General features: G+C 41.9%; 1 protein-coding gene across 3 annotated transcripts in view; it reads left to right on the top strand.

The window, feature by feature from the left end:
- haus4 (HAUS augmin-like complex, subunit 4) overlaps window positions 1–16,355 on the top strand; it is an 18,110-nt gene extending 1,755 nt beyond the window's left edge. Inside the window, exons 5-9 of one of the 3 annotated variants that reach the window (XM_079815774.1) lie at window positions 928–1,056; window positions 6,915–7,011; window positions 7,089–7,234; window positions 11,255–11,454; window positions 15,815–16,355. In XM_079815774.1, coding sequence (XP_079671900.1) covers window positions 928–1,056; window positions 6,915–7,011; window positions 7,089–7,234; window positions 11,255–11,454; window positions 15,815–15,989 — 747 coding nt within the window. In that variant the 3' untranslated portion in view covers window positions 15,990–16,355. The remainder of the gene's footprint in view (window positions 1–927; window positions 1,057–6,914; window positions 7,012–7,088; window positions 7,235–11,254; window positions 11,455–15,814) is intronic. The other 2 variants (XM_079815775.1, XM_079815776.1) reach the window with 2 other exon arrangements.
- Window positions 16,356–25,000: the final 8,645 nt, after the last annotated feature.

Below are 25,000 nucleotides of genomic sequence, written 5' to 3'. Positions count from 1 at the left end.
CCTAAACCTACCCATCACACACACACACACACACACACACACACACACACTGCCCTTGCCCCTAAACCTACCCATCACACACACACACACACACACACACACACACACACACACACACACACACACACACACACACACACACACACACACACACACACACACACACACACACACACACACTGCCCCTGCCCCTAAACCTACCCATCACAGGAGACATTCTGCATTTTTACATTTTCATAAAAACTCATTCTGAATGATTTATAAGCTTTTGTGCCCATGGGGACCTCAGTTTAGGACACGAGTCCCCATGAGTCTGTCTACAGTCAGGCTGAAGTCCCCACCAGGCTAGAAAAACATGTACACACACACACACACACTTCTGTGTTAACACTTTCAGCGGAGGACAAGGTACCGCAGAGCAACACACACACACACACACGCTTCTGTGTTAACACTTTCATTTCTACAAAGCCCTCCTGAAGAGCATAGTGTGCTCTGATTGGCTGGCAGACCCAGTGCGTGGTGATTGGCCAAACGCTGAGGTGTGTTACTCCTGAGGTGTGTTACTCCTGAAGTGTGTGAGTTTGCAGTGTGTGTTACTCCTGAAGTGTGTGTTACTCCTGAAGTGTGTGTTACTCCTGAAGTGTGTTACTCCTGAAGTGTGTGAGTTTGCAGTGTGTGTTACTCCTGAAGTGTGTGTTACTCCTGAAGTGTGTGTTACTCCTGAAGTGTGTGTTACTCCTTAAGTGTGTGAGTTTGCAGTGTGTGTTACTCCTGAAGTGTGTGTTACTCCTGAAGTGTGTGTTACTCCTGAAGTGTGTGTTACTCCTGAAGTGTGTTACTCCTGAAGTGTGTTACTCCTGAAGTGTGTTACTCCTGAAGTGTGTTACTCCTGAAGTGTGTGAGTTTGCAGTGTGTGTCCTGCAGTTCTTCAGCACGCTGGAGCAGTGTTTGCTGGTGGGTCAGTGTGTGAAGCAGATGGACGTCAGTGAGCATCACAGCGGCATTCTGGGACTGACAGCAGAGCGAGTGGAGAGACAGACGCCCCCTCGACAGGTATGAAGAGTGTGTGTGGCCGGGGGAGATCACACACACACACACACACACGGCGGGACTATTAATGGGTCTAATGAAAGATTCAATGACTCACTCATTAATCAGGGCTCGACATTAACGCTAGTGGATTTTTTGAAGGGGCAAGTGAAGAATAGATTTACTTGCCCGATGGACAAGTGTCCTGGTTAAAACGTCAAAACAAAAAATAACTAGGGAATCACCAAAAGTGCAATAATGATTCCGCATCAGTGTAAGTGGAGATCGATAGTGGATCATAATATAAACTGACGTTAATAAGGTTGAGCTGTTGAGGCTCACGCAGACTCTCGAGAACGAAAACAAATGAGCACACAGAAACTCAGTTCACATACACAGTTAAAATTGAGTAGTTTTTATATTTATAACATATGATACAGTTAAAGGGTTAGTTCAGCCAAAACTGTAAATTGTGTGATTAATGACTGAGCCTCATGTGGTTGGACACCCGTCAGACCTCCGTTCATCTTCAGACACAAATGAAGATATTTTAGTGTAAATCTGATGCTCTGAAAGGCCTCCATTGGCTCAACTTTACACTCTCAAGACCCTTAAAAGACACTAAAGACTAAAGTTACAAAGTCCATCTCACTACAGCGGCTCTACAATAACTTTATGAATCGGCGAGAATAGTTTTTGTGCGCAAAAAAACCCTAAATAACGACTTATATAGTGATGACGATTTCAAAACACAGCATCATGAAGCTTCGAAGCGTTATGAATCAGTGAGTCGATTCAGCGGTTTGAAGCGTTATGAATCAGTGAGTCGATTCAGCGGTTTGAAGCGTTATGAATCAGTGAGTCGAATCATGATTCGGATCGCGTGTCAAACCGCCAAACTGCTGAAATTTGGCGATTCAAACCGCTGAATCGACTCACTGATTCATAACGCTTCAAACTGCTGAATCGACTGAGTGATTCATAACGCTTCGAAGCTTCATGAGGCCGTGTTTTGAAATCGTCATCACTATATAAGTCGTTATTTAGGGTTTTTTTGCGCACAGAAACTATTCTCGTCTTCATAAAGTTATTGTAGAGCCGCTGTAGTGAGATGGACTTTGTAACTTTAGTCTTTAGTGTCTTTTAAGGGTCTTGAGAGTGTAAAGTTGAGCCAATGGAGGCCTTTCAGAGCATCAGATTTACACTAAAATATCTTCATTTGTGTCTGAAGATGAACGGAGGTCTGACGGGTGTCCAACCACATGAGGCTCAGTCATTAATCACACAATTTACATTTTTGGGTGAACTAACCCTTTAAGCAACAATACACTAACAAGAGTGTGTTTTCCTGAATACCATCACGACTGAACAAGACACTGATTTCATACGCCAGTTCCATAAACAATTAATTAAAGGGTTAGTTCACCCAAAAATGTAAATTGTGTCATTAATTCCTCACCCTCATGTGGTTGGACACCCGTCAGACCTCCGTTCATCTTCAGACACAAATGAAGATATTTTAGTGTAAAGCTGATGCTGAGAAAGGCTTCAGATAGGCCTCCATTGGCATTCAGTACATTTACACTCACAAGACCCATAAAAGGCACTAAAAACATCATTACAAAGTCCATCTCACCACAGCGGCTCTACAATAATTTTACGATGCGACGACAATAGTTTTTGTGCGCAAAAAAAAATCAAAATAACACCTTTATCCAGCTTGTTCTTGTCTTCCGTGTGTGTCTCCACGACGCATGCGTGAGAATATGAGCAGATCCGGCGTTCAGGAATCCATGAAATGCCACTTTAGCCCCATTTTGAGAACTACGCCGAGACCTAAAGCACGATCAGTGTAGAATTCAACAGCTGAGACACGCGCGTCTTCCTCTGCTTTTAAACAAATCTCTTCTGGGTCATGTGTCTACACTGGTGAGAATATTGCTTCAGAATAGATTATATTTACAAAAAAAATCCGGACAAGCAAATTTTTTACTCGGACAAGTGAATGACAGATTTACAGAAGGACAAGCGTGTGAACAGGCTTAATGTCCAGCCCTAAGACAGAAGAACTACATTACCCATGATGCTCTACAGAAAAAACACCAATCAGAGTAAAATAAAGCAATGCGCCAAAAGTTCTCATTAGCTCCGCCCACTCCCATGAAGCACTGCGAATGACGTAATCAAGTCAATCTTTGTACGCTCTGAAAATATGAAAACGCAAAGCTTCATGGGATTGTAGTTCTTTCCCACACTAAAGTACAGTATAAACACTGTCACGATTGATCTGCATTAGGCATAAATGTGCTATTCATTGATTGGTCGAGCCTGAACGCACAACAGCGCCACCTTCAGGCTTTGAGACGTGAAGCGCTCACATTTATTAATGAAATCAGAGCCTTATGAAGATTAATAATCACATTAGGCAGTGTCACCCCAGAATATAAGAGCCTTAAAATCCCAGAATATAAGAGCCTTAAAATGATCATTAAGACGCTTATGATCTTACATTTAAGAAAACTGATCCAAAATACACTGAACAGTTCACACACACTTGTTTCCATCATGGACTTTGTATGAATGATTCAATGACTCACTCATTAAGACAGTAAAATGCTTCGTTCCTGAGTGAATCATATGTATGAATGAATCACTTATTAAGGCAGTCAAATGCTTCGTTCCTGAATGAATCAGCTGTTTGAGTGAATCAGTTGAATGAATGATTCAATGACTCACTCATTAAGGCAGTAAAATGCTTTGTTCCTGAGTGAATCATTTGTATGAATGACTCACTCATTAAGGCAGTCAAATGCTTCGTTCCTGAGTGAATCATTTGTATGAATGACTCACTCATTAAGGCAGTCAAATGCTTCGTTCCTGAGTGAATCATTTGTATGAATGACTCACTCATTAAGGCAGTCAAATGCTTCGTTCCCGAATGAATCAGCCGTTTGAGTAAATTGGTTGAATGAATGATTCAATGACTCACTCATGAAGACAGTAAAATGCTTCGTTCCTGAGTGAATCATTTGTATGAATGACTCACTCATTAAGGCAGTCAAATGCTTCGTTCCTGAATGAATCAGCCGTTTGAGTGAATTGGTTGAATGAATGATTCAATGACTCACTCATGAAGACAGTAAAATGCTTCGTTCCTGAGTGAATCATTTGTATGAATGACTCACTCATTAAGGCAGTCAAATGCTTCGTTCCTGAATGAATCAGCCGTTTGAGTGAATTGGTTGAATGAATGATTCAATGACTCACTCATGAAGACAGTAAAATGCTTCGTTCCTGAGTGAATCATATGTATGAATGAATCACTCATTAAGGCAGTCAAATGCTTCGTTCCTGAATGAATCAGCTGTTTGAGTGAATCAGTTGAATGAATGATTCAATGACTCACTCATTAAGGCAGTCAAATGCTTCGTTCCTGAATGAATCAGCCGTTTGAGTGAATCAGTTAAATGAATGATTCAATGACTCACTCATTAAGGCAGTAAAATGCTTTGTTCCTGAGTGAATCATTTGTATGAATGACTCACTCATTAAGGCAGTCAGATGCTTCGTTCCTGAATGAATCAGCCGTTTGAGTGAATTGGTTGAATGAATGATTCAATGACTCAGTCATTAAGGCAGTAAAATGCTTTGTTCCTGAGTGAATCAGCCGTTTGAGTGAATCAGTTGAATGAATGATTCAATGACTCACTCATTAAGGCAGTCAAATGCTTCGTTCCTGAATGAATCAGCTGTTTGAGTGAATCAGTTGAATGAATGATTCAATGACTCACTCATTAAGGCAGTAAAATGCTTTGTTCCTGAATGAATCAGCCGTTTGAGTGAATTGGTTGAATGAATGATTCAATGACTCACTCATGAAGACAGTAAAATGCTTCGTTCCTGAGTGAATCATTTGTATGAATGACTCACTCATTAAGGCAGTCAAATGCTTCGTTCCTGAATGAATCAGCCGTTTGAGTGAATTGGTTGAATGAATGATTCAATGACTCACTCATGAAGACAGTAAAATGCTTCGTTCCTGAGTGAATCATTTGTATGAATGACTCACTCATTAAGGCAGTCAAATGCTTCGTTCCTGAATGAATCAGCCGTTTGAGTGAATTGGTTGAATGAATGATTCAATGACTCACTCATGAAGACAGTAAAATGCTTCGTTCCTGAGTGAATCATTTGTATGAATGACTCACTCATTAAGGCAGTCAAATGCTTCGTTCCTGAATGAATCAGCCGTTTGAGTGAATTGGTTGAATGAATGATTCAATGACTCACTCATGAAGACAGTAAAATGCTTCGTTCCTGAGTGAATCATATGTATGAATGAATCACTTATTAAGGCAGTCAAATGCTTCGTTCCTGAATGAATCAGCTGTTTGAGTGAATCAGTTGAATGAATGATTCAATGACTCACTCATTAAGGCAGTCAAATGCTTCGTTCCTGAATGAATCAGCCGTTTGAGTGAATCAGTTAAATGAATGATTCAATGACTCACTCATTAAGGCAGTAAAATGCTTTGTTCCTGAGTGAATCATTTGTATGAATGACTCACTCATTAAGGCAGTCAAATGCTTCGTTCCTGAATGAATCAGCCGTTTGAGTGAATTGGTTGAATGAATGATTCAATGACTCACTCATTAAGGCAGTAAAATGCTTTGTTCCTGAGTGAATCAGCCGTTTGAGTGAATCAGTTGAATGAATGATTCAATGACTCACTCATTAAGGCAGTCAAATGCTTCGTTCCTGAATGAATCAGCTGTTTGAGTGAATCAGTTGAATGAATGATTCAATGACTCACTCATTAAGGCAGTCAAATGCTTCGTTCCTGAATGAATCAGCCATTTGAGTGAATCAGTTGAATGAATGATTCAATGACTCACTCATTAAGGCAGTAAAATGCTTTGTTCCTGAATGAATCAGCCGTTTGAGTGAATTGGTTGAATGAATGATTCAATGACTCACTCATGAAGACAGTAAAATGCTTCGTTCCTGAGTGAATCATTTGTATGAATGACTCACTCATTAAGGCAGTCAAATGCTTCGTTCCTGAATGAATCAGCCGTTTGAGTGAATTGGTTGAATGAATGATTCAATGACTCACTCATGAAGACAGTAAAATGCTTCGTTCCTGAGTGAATCATTTGTATGAATGACTCACTCATTAAGGCAGTCAAATGCTTCGTTCCTGAATGAATCAGCCGTTTGAGTGAATTGGTTGAATGAATGATTCAATGACTCACTCATGAAGACAGTAAAATGCTTCGTTCCTGAGTGAATCATTTGTATGAATGACTCACTCATTAAGGCAGTCAAATGCTTCGTTCCTGAATGAATCAGCCGTTTGAGTGAATTGGTTGAATGAATGATTCAATGACTCACTCATTAAGGCAGTCAAATGCTTCGTTCCTGAATGAATCAGCCGTTTGAGTGAATTGGTTGAATGAATGATTCAATGACTCACTCATGAAGTCAGTAAAATGCTTCGTTCCTGAGTGAATCATTTGTATGAATGACTCACTCATTAAGGCAGTCAAATGCTTCGTTCCTGAATGAATCAGCCGTTTGAGTGAATTGGTTGAATGAATGATTCAATGACTCACTCATGAAGACAGTAAAATGGTTCGTTCCTGAGTGAATCATTTGTATGAATGACTCACTCATTAAGGCAGTCAAATGCTTCGTTCCTGAATGAATCAGCCGTTTGAGTGAATGAAGATTAATAATCACATTAGCCAGTGTCACCCCAGAATATAAGCGCCTTGAAACAATCATTAAGACGCTTGTTATTCCATTTAAGGCATTGAAGACTTTTTCTTGAGTTACATACTGCACCTTTAAAGCTGTTGTTTGGTATTTGTGCGGTCAGGACGTGGCTCAGATGAGGCAGAGGTTACCATCAGAGCTCCTGATACACCTGAAGAGGAAGGCCGGCAGTTTCCTGACATACTATCAGCCTGAGTGGGGTAAACTGCTCCGCCTCCTTCAGGGATTGTTGTTCTGATGATTTTGTTAGAGGGTAATAAATCACTTCTTCTTTTAGAGAATGAAAGCGAGGGTCTCAGGAGTGTGAAGCTTTCCAAACTTCCTGAACTGCTGGACGCCGAACTAAAGAAAGCAAAGAGCCTGGCCGAGAAGAACCGAGAGAACGCCACATTACTGCAGAGACAAACTCACGCTTACCTGTCTGTGAGTCCAGAGCGTTATTACATTATCATGTCTATATAATAACCAGCCACAGAGCGGGGTCAGCGCATGCTGAGGGACACAGAGTCAAGAGCTCAGACCTCCAAACTCCTGTGGCCTTCAGATGAGCTCAAGAACAGTGTGTAGAGCTTCATGGAATGGGTTTCCATGGCCTTACATCATCAAAGCGTGGGATGCAGTGGGGTAAAGTGCGCCGCCACTGGACTCTAGAGCAGTGGAGACGTGTTCTCTGAGTGACCAATCACGCTTCTCTGTCTGACAATCCCATGGACGAGTGTGGCGGTTGCCAGGAGAACGGGACTTGCATTGTGCCAAGTGTAAAGTTTGGTGGAGGGGGGATTGTAGGGTGGGGTTGTTTTTTCAGGGGTTGGCCCCTTTAGTTCCAGTGAAAGGAACTCTTAAAGGGTTAGTTCACCCAAAAATGTAAATTGTGTGATTAATGACTGAGCCTCATGTGGTTGGACACCCGTCAGACCTCCGTTCATCTTCAGACACAAATGAAGATATTTTAGTGTAAATCTGATGCTCTGAAAGGCCTCCATTGGCTCAACTTTACACTCTCAAGACCCTTAAAAGACACTAAAGACTAAAGTTACAAAGTCCATCTCACTACAGCGGCTCTACAATAACTTTATGAAGACGAGAATAGTTTCTGTGCGCAAAAAACCCCTAAATAACGACTTATATAGTGATGACGATTTCAAAACACGGCATCATGAAGCTTCAAAGCGTTATGAATCAGTGAGTCGAATCAGCAGTTTGAAGCATTATGAATCAGTGAGTCGATTCAGCGGTTCGGAGCGTTATGAATCAGTGGTTCGAAGCATTATGAATCAGTGAGTCGAATCAGCAGTTTGAAGCGTTGTGAGTCGATTCAGTGGTTTGGAGCATTATGAATCAGCGAGTCGATTCAGCGGTTTGGAGCGTTATGAATCAGTGGTTCGAAGCATTATGAATCAGTGAGTCGATTCAGCGGTTCGGAGCGTTATGAGTCATTGAGTCGAATCAGCAGTTTGAAGCGTTGTGAGTCGATTCAGTGGTTTGGAGCATTATGAATCAGCGAGTCGATTCAGCGGTTTGGAGCGTTATGAATCAGTGAGTCGATTCAGAGGTTCGGAGCGTTATGATTCAGCGAGTCGATTCAGCGGTTTGGAGCGTTATGAATCAGTGGTTCGAAGCATTATGAATCAGCGAGTCGATTCAGCGGTTTGGAGCGTTATGAATCAGTGGTTCGAAGCATTATGAATCAGCGAGTCGATTCAGCGGTTTGGAGCGTTATGAATCAGTGAGTCGATTCAGCGGTTTGGAGCGTTATGAATCAGTGAGTCGATTCAGCAGTTCGGAGCGTTATGAATCAGTGAGTCGATTCAGCGGTTCGGAGCGTTATGAATCAGCTAGTCGATTCAGCGGTTTGGAGCGTTATGAATCAGTGGTTCGAAGCATTATGAATCAGCGAGTCGATTCAGCGGTTTGGAGCGTTATGAATCAGTGAGTCGATTCAGCGGTTTGGAGTGTTATGAATCAGTGAGTCGATTCAGCGGTTCGGAGCGTTATGATTCAGCGAGTTGATTCAGCGGTTTGGAGCGTTATGAATCAGTGGTTTGAAGGGTTATGAATCAGTGAGTCGATTCAGCGGTTCGGAGCGTTATGATTCAGCGAGTTGATTCAGCGGTTTGGAGCGTTATGAATCAGTGGTTTGAAGCGTTATGAATCAGTGAGTCGATTCAGTGGTTTGGAGCATTATGAATCAGTGAGTCGATTCAGCGGTTTGGAGCGTTATGAATCAGTGGTTCGAAGCATTATGAATCAGCGAGTCGATTCAGCGGTTTGGAGCATTATGAATCAGTGAGTCGATTCAGCGGTTTGGAGCGTTATGAATCAGTGGTTCGAAGCGTTATGAATCAGTGAGTTGATTCAGAGGTTCGGAGCGTTATGAATCAGTGAGTCGATTCAGCGGTTTGGAGCGTTATGAATCAGTGAGTCGATTCAGCGGTTTGGAGCGTTATGAATCAGTGAGTTGATTCAGAGGTTCGGAGCGTTATGAATCAGCGAGTCGATTCAGCTGTTTGGAGCATTATGAATCAGCGAGTCGATTCAGCGGTTTGGAGCGTTATGAATCAGTGAGTCGATTCAGCGGTTGAAGCGTTATGCATCAGCGAGTCGATTCAGCGGTTCGAAGCGTTATGAATCAGTGAGTTGATTCAGAGGTTCGGAGCGTTATGAATCAGCGAGTCGATTCAGTGGTTTGAAGCGTTATGCATCAGCGAGTCGATTCAGCGGTTCGAAGCGTTATGAATCAGTGAGTTGATTCAGAGGTTCGGAGCGTTATGAATCAGCGAGTCGATTCAGTGGTTTGAAGCGTTATGCATCAGCGAGTCGATTCAGCGGTTCGGAGCGTTATGAATCAGTGAGTTGATTCAGCGGTTCGAAGCGTTATGAATCAGTGAGTCGATTCAGCGGTTTGAAGCGTTATGAATCAGTGAGTCGATTCAGCGGTTTGAAGCGTTATGAATCAGTGAGTCGATTCAGCGGTTCGGAGCGTTATGAATCAGTGAGTCGAATCATGATTCGGATCGCATGTCAAACCGCCAAACTGCTAAAATCACGTGCTTTTGGCGATCCAAACCGCTGAATCGACTCACTGATTCATAACGCTCCAAACCGCTGAATCAACTCACTGATTCGTAACCATAGACCGTAAAAAAATATGGACGACGCGACTTCATTGACTTCCGCTGACCAAAGTTGAAGCTTTCATAGGCCCGCTCACGGCGCTGACATCTTGGGACCGAGTCTGCGCAGTAGAGAACAGGAAGTAGAGGCGCGATTATCAAAAGCCCGCCCACACTCTCACAGATGCAGAACAATTCATTATGTTGGTGTGAAATAAACAGTTATGGAAGTGTATAAATTAAAGCTAAAGCTCCAATCTCCTCCCAAAAATCCAGAAAAAAGTCCGTTAGTGCCTCAGTGACAAGTTCATTCAGAGAAGCCGTCAATCTCAGCTGTCAATCATGACGTCACACCCCTCGTTTTTATAGCATCAAATAACTCACTAAAACTAAACTTATTTAAAAAACGAACACTTGAAATGAAATTATTGTAATAAAAACTGCCTAAAATGACAGAAACCATCTTTAGGAAACAATTATTTGAAGTGTAATTAAATTGTTTAGTGTGTCTCGCGCCCATTCTAATACATGGAGAGGCGGGGTTTAGGAGCTATACTGGGACCGGCCACCGGGGGGCGATCGAGGCCCGAAAGCTTCAATTTCTGACTGAAGCACTACAGGCTTGTTCGTAACGCTTCAAACAGCTGAATCGACTCACTGATTTATAACGCTCCAAACCGCTGAATCGACTCACTGATTCGTAACGCTTCAAACCGCTGAATCGACTCACTGATTCGTAACGCTTCAAACCGCTGAATCGACTCACTGATTCGTAACGCTTCAAACCGCTGAATCGACTCACTGATTCATAACGCTTCGAAGCTTCATGATGACGTGTTTTGAAATCGGTCATCACTATACAAGTCGTTATTTAGGTTTTTTCATTTTTGAGTGAACTAACCCTTTAATGCAAGGCATTTTTGACTGCATAGTGCCAAGTGTAAAGTTTGGTGGAGGGGGGATTATGGGGTGGGGGGGGGTGTTTTTCAGCGGTTAGTTCCAGTGAAAGGAACTCTTAATGCAAGGCATTTTGGACAATTTCATGCTCCCCACTTTGTGGGACCAGTTTGGGGACGGCCCCTTCCTGTCCCAGCATGCACCAGTGCTCAAAGCGTCTCCATAAAGACATGGATGAGGAGTTTGGTGTGGAGGAACTGGAGTCCTGACCTCGACCCGATAGAACAGCTTTGTGATGAATTAGAGCGGAGACTGAGAGCCGGGCCTTCTGCGCTTCTAGAAGAATCCCCATAAACACACTCCTAAACCTGGAGGAAAGGATGAAGAAGTGTGTGTGAATAGTGTGTGTGATTAACAGTGTTTGCTTTGCCAGGAGCTGCTGAAGTGCTTGAAGATCCTCCAGTGTCTCGTCCTGGATCTCCGGCTGAAGGCTCAGAAGGATCTGGACAGGAAGAAGATCGAGTACTTCGAGGCCAAATGCGAGATCGGTTTGCAGAAGATTAGGGCCGAGATGCTGGAGGTTCAGCTGGACACTTACACAAGAGACAAGATCGCAGCCCATCGCAAGATAAGGTGAGTAGCAGTGTTGGGGAAAGTTACTTTGAAAAGTAATGCATTACAATATTGCGTTACTCCCTTAAAAAGTAACTAAATGAGTTACATAGTTACTTTTTAAGAAAAGTAATGCGTTACAATATTGCGTTACTGCCTTAAAAAGTAACTAATTGAGTTACATAGTTACTTTTTAAGAAAAGTAATGCGTTACAATATTGCGTTACTCCCTTAAAAAGTAACTAATTGAGTTACATAGTTACTTTTAAAGAAAAGTAATGCGTTACAATATTGCGTTACTCCCTTAAAAACGAACTAATTGAGTTACTTAGTTACTTTTTAAGAAAAGTAATGCGTTATAATCTTGCGTTACTCCCTTAAAAACGAACTAATTGAGTTACTTAATTACTTTTTAAGAAAAGTAATGCGTTACAATATTGCGTTACTCCCTTAAAAAGTAACTAATTGAGTTACATAGTTACTTTTTAAGAAAAGTAATGCGTTACAATATTGCGTTACTCCCTTAAAAAGTAACTAATTGAGTTACATAGTTACCTTTTAAGAAAAGTAATGCGTTACAATATTGCGTTACTCCCTTAAAAAGTAACTAATTGAGTTACATAGTTACTTTTTAAGAAAAGTAATGCGTTACAATATTGCATTACTCCCTTAAAAAGTAACTAATTGAGTTACATAGTTACTTTTTAAGAAAAGTAATGCGTTACAATACTGCGTTACTCCCTTAAAAAGTAACTAATTGAGTTACTTAGTTACTTTTTAAGAAAAGTAATGCGTTACAATACTGCGTTACTCCCTTAAAAAGTAACTAATTGAGTTACATAGTTACTTTTTAAAAAAGTAATGCGTTACAATATTGCGTTACTCCCTTAAAAACTAACTAATTGAGTTACTTAGTTACTTTTTAAGAAAAGTAATGCGTTACAATTAGGGTTGGGAATCGTGAGAAATTTTCCGGTTCCGGTTCCGCCTAACGATTCCGGTTCCGATTCCGGTTCCATTAAAATTATTAAACAAATAGTGGTAAAGGAAAAAGGCACAATACGCAACTCAAACAATCCATTTTGTGTTTATTACTTGCTCTAAAATTTATTTACAGGTTGGCAATGTCAAAAAAGTCCTGTACTGTACATATATTACAGTATTAATTAAGCCATTCTTGCAACACATTGTTTTTCAAATGAACACCTCTGAAATTGTCTTATTTACATTTTATCTCTCTGTCTCTGAATAAAACCAAGTTATAAAATATATTTATTAGTTATATTTATTAATTAGTTGTATATTAATTTAATAGTAATTCAGTTATTCAGTGAACTTGTAAATAATAAATTGCAATTCAGCATTACAAAGGTAATTGTGCCTAAACGGTTACCTAAACCATGGTGACTCAACGGTTGACAAATATATATATATATATAGGCCTTTCACTATAAATCTGGTATAAGCCCTGAGGCACTCTCTGCTGTAGCAAATGTTTTGTCAAATTGCTAGTGCAGCCTCCTTTGCATGTTATTAACTTTTCACATTTTGCTTCATTATCATTCATTCTTTGGAAATGAATCCATACCTGTGACTTTCTCTTCGCCATGCTGGTGGTCAACGAGAAAATATCTGACGCAAAACCGTAAATGTGTAGCGCGAGGGCTTTCAGGCTGAACTGCGTTGCACTCCTGGAAGCGGCAGTAATTAATATTCATGATGAGGTGAGCCAGGGTTGCCAGGTTTTCACAAAAAAACCCGCACAATAGCACAATCGCTTCAACCCGCGGACATGAAACACAGCCCGCGGCAACAGTGGAAAACGGGAAAGCGGGAAAACCACGGACTTGGCAACACTGGCTGTCACTCGGATACGCTTCCAGCGCTTCGCACACACATTGCACCAGAACCGTTTTCGGAACCGAAACTTAGGAATTTCGCGCGGTTCTGGTATTTTTCAAAAATCAGTTTCGGTTCTGCATAAGAACCGGTTCTCGGTTCCCAACCCTAGTTACAATATTGCGTTACTCCCTTAAAAAGTAACTAATTGAGTTACATAGTTACTTTTTAAGAAAAGTAATGCGTTACAATATTGCGTTACTCCCTTAAAAAGTAACTAATTGAGTTACATAGTTACTTTTTAAGAAAAGTAATGCGTTACAATATTGCGTTACTCCCTTAAAAAGTAACTAATTGAGTTACATAGTTACCTTTTAAGAAAAGTAATGCGTTACAATATTGCGTTACTCCCTTAAAAAGTAACTAATTGAGTTACATAGTTACTTTTTAAGAAAAGTAATGCGTTACAATATTGCGTTACTCCCTTAAAAACTAACTAATTGAGTTACTTAGTTACTTTTTAAGAAAAGTAATGCGTTACAATATTGCGTTACTCCCTTAAAAAGTAACTAATTGAGTTACTTAGTTACTTTTTAAGAAAAGTAATGCGTTACAATATTGCGTTACTCCCTTAAAAAGTAACTAATTGAGTTACATAGTTACTTTTTAAGAAAAGTAATGCGTTACAATATTGCGTTACTCCCTTAAAAAGTAACTAATTGAGTTACATAGTTACCTTTTAAAGAAAAGTAATGCGTTACAATATTGCGTTACTCCCTTAAAAAGTAACTAATTGAGTTACATAGTTACTTTTTAAGAAAAGTAATGCGTTACAATATTGCGTTACTCCCTTAAAAAGTAACTAATTGAGTTACATAGTTACTTTTTAAGAAAAGTAATGCGTTACAATATTGCGTTACTCCCTTAAAAAGTAACTAATTGAGTTACATAGTTACTTTTTAAGAAAAGTAATGCGTTACAATATTGCGTTACTCCCTTAAAAAGTAACTAATTGAGTTACATAGTTACTTTTTAAGAAAAGTAATGCGTTACAATATTGCGTTACTCCCTTAAAAACTAACTAATTGAGTTACTTAGTTACTTTTTAAGAAAAGTAATGCGTTACAATATTTCGTTACTCCCTTAAAAAGTAACTAATTGAGTTACATAGTTACTTTTTAAGAAAAGTAATGCGTTACAATATTGCGTTACTCCCTTAAAAAGTAACTAATTGAGTTACATAGTTACTTTTTAAGAAAAGTAATGCGTTACAATATTGCGTTACTCCCTTAAAAAGTAACTAATTGAGTTACATAGTTACTTTTTAAGAAAAGTAATGCGTTACAATATTGCGTTACTCCCTTAAAAAGTAACTAATTGAGTTACATAGTTACTTTTTAAGAAAAGTAATGCGTTACAATATTGCGTTACTCCCTTAAAAAGTAACTAATTGAGTTACATAGTTACTTTTTAAGAAAAGTAATGCGTTACAATATTGCGTTACTCCCTTAAAAACTAACTAATTGAGTTACTTAGTTACTTTTTAAGAAAAGTAATGCGTTACAATATTTCGTTACTCCCTTAAAAAGTAACTAATTGAGTTACATAGTTACTTTTTAAGAAAAGTAATGCGTTACAATATTGCGTTACTCCCTTAAAAAGTAACTAATTGAGTTACATAGTTACTTTTTAAGAAAAGTAATGCGTTACAATATTGCGTTACTCCCTTAAAAAGTAACTAATTGAGTTACTTAGTTACTTTTTAAGAAAAGTAATGCGTTACGTTACTTTTTCTCACCTGGGCTGGGCTTGATTTTTTTTTTTATAACAAGTTATATTTTTGTAAAGACCTCTTCATACCAAAATGTAAATAATGCGCCCCAGGCTGAGGTAAAGATGCAGATTCCCGCATGAACACTAGAGGGCGCAGCTCTGGATAACGGAGAATAGACGCAGGAGAAAATAGTTTTACAAATAAAAACAAAAAATCTAGTAATTTTCATCATCAAAGGTCAGCAGCAAGACATTGGTAAATTAAATATAAAGGGAGATTATGCATAAAAATAGTTGTTTTATTTAACATTTAATTATCGTAGGTTTGCACAGTATTCTGATTTTGCATTTGACTGATTTTATTCATTTTAAGGAGAACAGAATCTTTATTGTGCAAGTGAAATAAATAAATGCTCACATTTAGTCTAGAACTACAATAACCATCATGTTCTCACACACACACACACACACACACACACACACACACACACACACACACACACACACACACACACACACACACACACACACACCTGTGCACTAACTCTCAACATGAGCTGTCAGTCAAATGAATGTGAAAAAGTAACTCAGATATTTTGTTGTAAATTTGAAAAGTAATGCGTTACTTTACTAGTTACTTGGAAAAAGTAATATTATTACGCAACTCAAGTTACTTATAATGCGTTAGTGTTAGAATAATCAGCGTTTGCAGACCTGCGGCGTCCGTCATGTGTGTGTGTGTGTGTGTGTGTGTGTGTGTGTGTGTCAGGGAGAAGCTGACCGGAGAGCTGAAGACCTCAGAGATGGACAGACAGGCGGTCGAGTCTCAGCTGGCGTCATTCGAGATCTACGGCAGGGACTTCCAGGCTCTGGCTGAGGAATATTCTCGACTGAGGCAGGAAATGGCCACTAAATCCTGGGCTCTGAAGGAGTTCTCCACATGAGCTCATGTGTCAGTCAGTCATTTACTAATGAGCCGCTTTCACTCCACCAGTGCAGGTTTAGTTCACGTTAAACACACAGTTTTTCTCAATGTTATTTTGTTTTACTGATCTCTGTAGTTTTTATTAAATTACAGTTTAGGACGATTGTTGATGTTTCGAAACGACGTTGCTATTCTGAAATATTCACTCCAATACATTTTTTTGGAAGAGTATTAATAAATATTTCTTGCCGGTTCATATTTTGCATTTTTTTTACCTCTCTGTCATATTCCTGTGTTACAACTTTTCATTTAAATGTAATAAATCATGCTCAATTTTTAATCTAAACATTAATAAAACAATAATATAGTACATTCTTCATTGTTTAAAAAAAAAGATACGTTTATTTATTTTAAGTGTCACTCTATATTCGTTCATATGCAATTGATATGAGGTTAATAAATTGTTAAAAATACATATTAAAATAAGTAAATAAATTATATTTTAAGAAATATTAAAATTTATTATTTTAAAATACAAATATTTACAAAAAAAGATTAAAATAAGTAAATAAATAAGATTAAAATAAATAATAAGATTAAAATACATTTTAAAGTAAAAAATATTTTTAAAAGATTAAAATAAGTAAATAAATAATATTAACATAAATAAATATTAATGGGTGAATTAATTATATTAAAATCAATATATTATTATTTATTATAAAATGTATTTTAATATTATTAAATAAATATTTTATGACTTAAATATTTTATGATTTATATATTACATAAATAAACACAAATTCCATATTAAGGAATTTTTTTAATAAATAATGTGAAGTGTGTGTGTGTGTGTGTGTGTGTGTGTGCTTATGTGTGTGTATATATATAAATATATAATTTAAAAATGAAAATATAAAGAAATATTCAGATTAGAAAATTAATATTAAAATAAATATATAAATTATATAATTATAAAAAAATAGATATTTAAAAAATATTAAAGATTAAATAATTAAATAAGGTTAAAATAAATATAAAAACATTAAAATAAATAATAAAAAAGATTAAATAAGTAAATAATGTTAAAATACATTTGAAAAACCATTAAACTAAATAATAAAAAAGATTACATAAGTAAATAATGTTAGAATAAATATTAAGAAATAATAAAAGTTATTTAAAAATGAAATATGTTAATAAGATTAAAATAAGTACATAAATTATATTAAAATAAACAATACAAAACATTAAAATAAATAATAAAAAAAACATTAAATAAGTAAATAATGTTAAAGGTGCCCTAGAATGAAAAATTGAATTAACCTTGCCTAGTTGAATAACAAGAGCTCAGTACATGAACATCACACACAGAGCGAGTCTGAAACGCCGTTGCTTCCTCCTTCAGATGTAAATCTCGTTTGTGAAAAACAGGCGAATCTCAACATAACACCGACTGTTACGCAACACTCGGGATCATTAATATGTGCGCGCCCAACATTTGCATGTTCAAGGCCAGGCGGAACTGCACAGTGAAAATGGAAATAAATGCTATGTCGCATAACATCAGTTAATGGAAACGCCGTCATTTCACTATTTTTTTTTAATTGACTTTTCAAGGTCAAGGTATCTTTATTAGTACCCAAAGGTACATTTGTTGTGCAGACAGGAGATTCAGCAATCCAACCTTATAAGACAGTTCATAAAAACATAATAACATACAATAACTATAAATATTACAATGTATAAACATGTAAAATATAATAGCGCCAATATCCACAGAACACTAGAGTTATTCACAATCACGAAAGTTCATTATTTGCATGCGTTTTAAAGCCTTGCCGGTTATTCGTGCGCTTATGCACCGTTTTAAAGCGCAGATTGCGTGCACCAAAAGCCTGTCAAACACTTGATTACTGGACTAAGTAGTCGTCTTACTGCGCTAATACTGTCAAATACACACAAGGTTAACAAACACATTCGGTTATGTGTAAAGTGAAAATAAATTTGCGTGTCTGTATATTAGATGCACGTCTTAAATTGACAGCAGCGCAGCCTATAGTGAACACGCTGTCCTTAAAGGGACAGTTCACCTCTAAAATCATGTCATTATTTACTCATCTAATGTTCCAAACCTGTTTTCATTTCTTCTGTTGAACACAGACAGCTGATGGAGGCCATTGACTTCCATATTATTTCCTACTATGGGGACTTTAATGTTAATAAAACAACAAAAGACATAGAAAATCACTCACTGCTCTTGACTGAAAAACGTCTCAGGTTACTTGCGTAACCTATGTTCTCTGAGTAGGGAACGAGACGCTGCGTCACTTTAATGACGTAATGGGACGCCCTCTGGGTGTGCCGATTGTCTGAAGCCCTTATAGAATCACGCCAATTGATTGGCTGATGGCGCGCACGTCGCCCCACCTGACGTAGTCACCTATATTAGCGCTCGCGCGCGCCATCTGCTCCTCAGATTTCTCTGCCGAAAAGGAAAGCCTGTCGGCAGCGCGAAGAGCTTGGCAGCGTACGCAGCGTCTCGTTCCCTACTCAGAGAACATAGGTTACGCAAGTAACCTGAGACGTTCTCTTTCATAGGTTCACTCGACGCTGCGTCACTTTAATGACGTAATGGGAACGATATACCAAACACGCCAAGCTAAAGCGCTGCCGTATCTGGCTCAAAGAACACCAGATAACCTACATGACTAGGTTAAGCAGACAGGACATGCGAACCCGGAGCCATGTCGAGATCCAAACTATAGAATCTCACAAAAGTGTGCGGAGAGGACCAACCTGCCGCCACACAAATGTCTTCCAAAAGAGCCCCTCTAAAAAGTGCTTGAGAGGAAGCCACACCTCTGGTAGAATGCGCTCTAATATCAAGAGGTGAAGGTAAACCACGCACCTCATAAGCTAAGGAAATAGCCTCTGTCACCCAATGGGAAACCCTTTGCTTCGAAGCGGCAAGCCCGCGGCGGCCAGCACCGAAGCATACCAACAGCTGGTTAGATTTCCTCCAGCTGTCTGAACGGTCAACATAACACTTCAACGCTCGAACTGGGCAGAGCAAATGAAGTTTCTCGTCTTCCTCCGAGTCAAACGGAGGGGGGTGAAAGGAGTGAAGAGTAATAACCTGAGAGCGAAATGACGTGGACAAAACTTTGGGCACATAACCTGGCCTAGGTCTTAAGGTAACCTTGACTAAGCCAGGGGCAAAATCCATACAGGTCCCACTAACAGAGAGAGCCTGTAGATCGCCCACTCGTTTCAAAGAAGATAGAGCTAACAAAAGAGCAACTTTGAGAGTCAGAATTCGCTCAGGAGCTGACTCCAAAGGCTCAAATGGAGCCAAAGTTAGCCCTTCAAGGACCACGGAGAGGTCCCAAGAGGGAATACCAGGGGAGCGTGCCGGTCTCAGGCGCCTAACCCCTCGCATGAAAGATGAAACCAGTCTATGCTTGCCTAGCGGGATTTCGTCCGACTCCCTACCGGCAGCTATAGCTGCGACATAGACCCGAAGGGTGGTGGCCGCTGCTCCAGCAGCAAATTTCTCCTGCAGGAACTCCAGAACTGAACCAACCGGGCAGTTAACTGGATCCGCTGCATGAGTCGAGCACCACGACTCAAAGACCCTCCACTTGGAGGAATAGAGCTTCCTTGTGGAGGGGGCTCTCGCATTAGCAATGATCTCCTGAACGTCTGCAGAAAGACCAGCGTTTAGTATCGTTGGCCCTTGATGGGCCATACCCACAACTTCCAAATCTCCGGGTGAGGGTGCCAAATCCTGCCCTGAAGTTGTGTCAAAAGGTCCTTCCTGACCGGTATCTCCCATGGGGAGGAGTCCAGGAGGAGAACCATCTCCGAGAACCAAGTCTGGGATGGCCAGTGTGGAGCCACCAGCAGGAGGCTGGCCCCACTCTCCCTTACTCTGTACAGAACCGCCGGAATCAGTTTGATGGGCGGGAACGCATAGAGTTTCAGATTGGGCCATGGATGCGCGAACGCATCTATCCCCAACGGGGCCGGAGAGCTCAGAGAAAACCAGAGCCGACACTGGGACGACTCCTTCGAGGCAAAGAGGTCCACTTCCGCTTTCCCGAACATCTCCCAAATCTGTGACACAGTTTGAGGGTTCAGCATCCATTCCCCTGACCGGAGCTTCTGTCTCGACAGATAATCTGCAGCGAGGTTCAAGACTCCGGGTACATGGACTGCTCTCAGGGACAAAAACTTGTCCTGAGACCACAGGAGGAGTCGGCGCGCATGCCTGTCCAGGGTGCGCGACCGTGATCCTCCCTGGCGATTTACGTGAGACACCACTGCCATATTGTCGGTCCTGACAATGACATGATGCCCCCTGAGTGAGGGGAGAAAATGCTGAAGGGCCAGGGATACCGCTCTCAACTCCAGGCAATTTATGTGCCAGGAGAGAACTTCCCCCTCCCAGATCCCCATAGCTGGTCTGCCCTCGAATACCGCACCCCAGCCGGTAAGAGAGGCGTCCGTCGTAACCATTTGGCGACGGAAAACAGCCCCCATCTTGACCCCTTTCTGAAGAAAAAGAGGGTCCCGCCACATTGATAGGGCACGAAAGCAGCCGCGTGACACCTTCAATAGGCGAAGGGCCGATCCTGTTGACCGAGCCCCTGAGCGTTTCATCCACCAGAGGAAGGGCCTCATATGGAGCAGTCCCAGGGGAAGCACCGGGGAAGCTGCGGCCATGAGACCCAGGAGCCTGCGACACGTACCCACAGAAACATGATGGCCTAGCCTGAAGCGGACCAAGCATGTTGTGATACTGGAAATCCGAGCAGGGGCCAAACGGGCCTGCATCGGAACGGAGTCCAGACGAACACCTAAGAAGGTGGTCTGCTGAGCCGGGGTAAGAACGCTCTTGTCTGTGTTCACTCTCAAGCCAAGAGATTGAACGTGTCGAAGAACGACATCTCTGTGATGACAGGCTAACTCCCTGGAGTGGGCCAAAATGAGCCAGTCGTCCAGGTAATTGAGAATACGGATGCCCTGGAGCCTCAGCGGGGCCAGAGCAGCATCCATACACTTCGTGAACGTCCTTGGTGCCAGGGCAAGGCCGAAGGGAAGGACTTTGTATTGATAAGCCTTCCCTTTGAAGGCGAACCTGAGAAACTTCCTGTGTCGTCTGACAACCTGAATATGGAAGTAAGCATCTCTCAGGTCTATAGTGACAAACCAGTCCTCCGCACGTATCTGAGACAAGATAGTCTTTAGCGTTAGCATCTTGAACTTCCCTTTGTAGAGGGCGAAGTTCAGGCGGCGGAGGTCCAGGATGGGACGCAGACCGCCGTCTTTCTTCGGAACAAGGAAATAACGGCTGAAGAAGCCACATTTCTCCTCTGTTGCCGGAACTTCCTCTATTGCCCCCTTTAGGAGGAGAGAAGAGAGCTCTTGTTGTAGCACAGAAGCCTGAGAGGCGCTGTTTACTACCGTCTGAGCGACCCCGTCGAAGCGAGGAGGGTTGCGACAGAACTGAAGCGTGTAGCCTGACTGAATCGTGCGGAGGACCCAGGATGATATCCCTGGCAAAAGTTTCCACTCGAGGAGGAAATTTGACAAAGTGGGAGGTATGATGAGGTGCGGTGGACATACCTGAGTTGGGGTGTCGAGCTGGACCTCTGAGGGGGGTGTGGCCATCCGCAGAGGAGAGCACGTGGCGTCCTGGCGCGGAGTAGGCAGTGGAAGGCTGGGCCGCTCTGGTTCCCGGAGAAGACCGGATGTGTCTCCGTCTGGACGAGCGGCGGATGGTGAGCCAATCAGACGTGAGGGGAGAAAGCAGAGAGCGTCTCCTTCCTCCAGCGCCGGAAAAGGCGAGGATATATTCGGTTCTGTATTCCGAAGCGCGCTGGGCGGCGGAAATGACAGAGCTGGATAGGGAGAGCTGGTGGGGGGCGGGCAGAAACGCTTGCGCGGTCTGACCCAGCCCCGGTCGTGAACTGCAGCTCCCCTTTTTCTGACCGGAGGGTCAGGAGCGACTCGAAGTGGCCGAAGCAGAAGGTTTGCTGGGCCGCTTTGGGTCGATGCGTTTGTGAGGACGTTGACGGGGAAATGGACGACCGCGAGCTCCCCAGACCGTGGTGGGTGGAGGATAACTCTGGTCGCTCCTCCGGGCGGTAAACTCTCTTTTGAAAGAGGGGCGATCTCTGGACTGAGAGGGGGAGGGGGAAGGAGCGTCCCTCGCTCTCCTCGGCATGAACTGCTTAAGAGCGGCAGACTGGGATTTTGCAGATCTAAACTTCTCAACCACAGTGTTAACCGCCTCCCCAAACAATCCGGACTGGGAAATCGGAGCGTCCATAAGGAAAACTTTCTCCTTATCGCGAATCTCAGTGAGATTAAGCCATAAGTGGCGCTCCGCCGCCACCGCGCCCGCCATAGAGCGCCCTACAGCGCGAGCTGTGTGTTTAGTTGCTCGTAACGCCAAATCCGTGGCTTTACGAAGCTCCTTTACAGCTTCCGGCGTCAAACCGGTGCCCTCGTCCATTTCCTTCAGTACATCCGCCTGATATGCCTGGAGAATGGCCATAGTATGAAGGGCCATGCCAGCCTGACCAGCCGCCATGTAGGATTTTCCAATCAGGGCAGAAGTGGTCCTGCACGGCTTAGTGGGAAGAAGGGGGCGGGACTTCCATGAGGGAGCTGAAGATGGCGCGAGGTGAGTGGCCAGCGTGTCCTCAACCGCGGGAATAGCGGAATAGCCCTGTTCCTCAAAACCCACGAGGTTAGTGAAATCAGCGGCTGCCGCGTTAGTTAGGCGGGCTGAGAACGGCTGCTTCCAGGATCTAGAAATCTCACTGTGTAGATCACTGAAAAATGGTAGCTTCCTCCGCGGAGGCCTAGAATTAGGGCCGCTGAGGAATCTCTCATCCAACCGAGAAGATTGAGCTTCGCGGGGTTCATCCGGCCACTCGATCGCGAGCTTCTGTGTAGCGCGCGCGAGTACATCCACGAGCTCGTCATACGCCGCTGATGGCCGCGCTTCCTGGCCGCTTGGCGGGAGAGCGTCGTCAGTATTTGCAGCACCGAAATCCTCGGAGTCGGATGCTGCAGTGAAAATGACATCCTCCAGTCCGAAGGAAACCGCATCGCGTGCCTCCGGGCTGGGACAGAGATAATCGTGCGAGTATTCCACAGGCGGAGTCCCGCGCACATGCTCGGGGGAGAGAGGGAGAGAAAGGGCGAGGCCCGTCTGCTCGCACTCCACATCCTCGAGCTCTACATCCGAACCCCAGGTCGCGGATCCAAGAGAGGCCTGCGCGGCCTCGGGAGCGCGACGGGGAAAAACGGATGACTCCCTCTCAAAAACCGCGAGCCTCGAGCGGAGGGTTTTGAGAAGGAGGTTATCGCAGTATTTACAGTTAGAGAACCCCTGAACCGCGTCGCGTGCGTGTGGAAATCCCAGACATTTAACACACTTACTGTGGGGATCGTCGATCGCGATGAAGCGAGTGCACGGCGGTGGGCAACGTCGGAATTCCATAGCACTTCACCACAAGGAGAACAAAGTTCCACAATCCGCGGTCGCTGAAGTGCTGAGGTAAATATCGACTGTTTTTGGGCCAGAAAAATCGATAACCGAAGGGCATGAAATGGCCGCTTCGTGAAGGCAGAGAAATCTGAGGAGCAGATGGCGCGCGCGAGCGCTAATATAGGTGACTACGTCAGGTGGGGCGACGTGCGCGCCATCAGCCAATCAATTGGCGTGATTCTATAAGGGCTTCAGACAATCGGCACACCCAGAGGGCGTCCCATTATGTCATTAAAGTGACGCAGCGTCGAGTGAACCTATGAAAGAGAACATTAATACAGTAGCTTTAATAAGAATCAATTTACTTTATAGTGAAGTCTATGTAGTGTTTTATTTTTACATTTATTCATTAAATTTCATACTTAAATGCTGCTGTACAGCTCTGAGCTGCCAGTGTAAATCTTTATATATATTTATTATATATTATACTATACACTAGGAATGTGTACAAGGTTTTTTTTTAAGTAAGGTTTTCAAGTCTTATAAGCATTTTTTTTTCCTCCTTAACCTCTTTCTGTTCCTGTTGCCTAAGAATAGAATAACAAAAAACTGATGTGACAAGCCATCAGAATCGAACCGAACCGAAAACCGTGGTTAAAAAAAACCGAGGTATGTGTATATATATATATATATATCTTGTACGTCATACCTTTTGTATCCTTCTGCCATTGTATTCATCGTTTTTATTGTTAACAAACAAACCACCTCCACCCCCACACTTTTGAAAAGCTTGCCACGCCTCTGCACGTAACAGATTTGATCAGATAAACATCATATTTGTCCATTTCTCCTGCTTCTAGCACATCAACTCTGAGGACTAAATGTTCACTTGCTGCCGAATATATCCCACCCACTAACAGATCATCAGTGTTATTCACTGGTCATAATGTTATGCCTGATCGGAGTATATCGTTATCGTGAAATAAAAGATCTCATATCATAAAACATTAGAGCAATTATACCATAATACCAATTACTGTATACTCCTTGAACGATCAATCTGAGCTTCAGTAGGAGGAGCAGATGCGGCTTATTTCTGGACTTTTACTTTTGGTTTTACTCAAAACTCACTGGACATGTTGAAGAGTTGATAAGACCTGGAGATCAGACCTGGAGAGAAGACCTGTGCTGAACCTGTGCTGAACCTGTGCTGAACTTCACCATGTAAGATTCATGTTTATATATATAAATCCAGCCTGTGTGTTTTTGTGTTGTTATAGTATAGCAGCTGTGTGTGTGTGTGTGTGTGTGTGTGTGTGTGTGTGTGTGTGTGTGGGCATGTTTTTGTGAAATATCAGGACACAAATGTGTATAATGACATGGGTATTACAAAAAGAGGGAGAAATATGAGGACGTTCCTCATGTCCTCACTTTTCAAAATGCTTATAAATCACACAGAACAAGTTTTTTTTCACAGAAAGTGAACTGCACAGTCTCCTGTGAGGGTTAGGTTTAGGGACAGG

Source organism: Gobio gobio (assembly GCF_949357685.1).
Source record: "Gobio gobio genome assembly, chromosome: 4".
Taxonomy (NCBI): domain Eukaryota; kingdom Metazoa; phylum Chordata; class Actinopteri; order Cypriniformes; family Gobionidae; genus Gobio; species Gobio gobio.
This window is presented reverse-complemented; position numbering and strand designations above follow the sequence as displayed.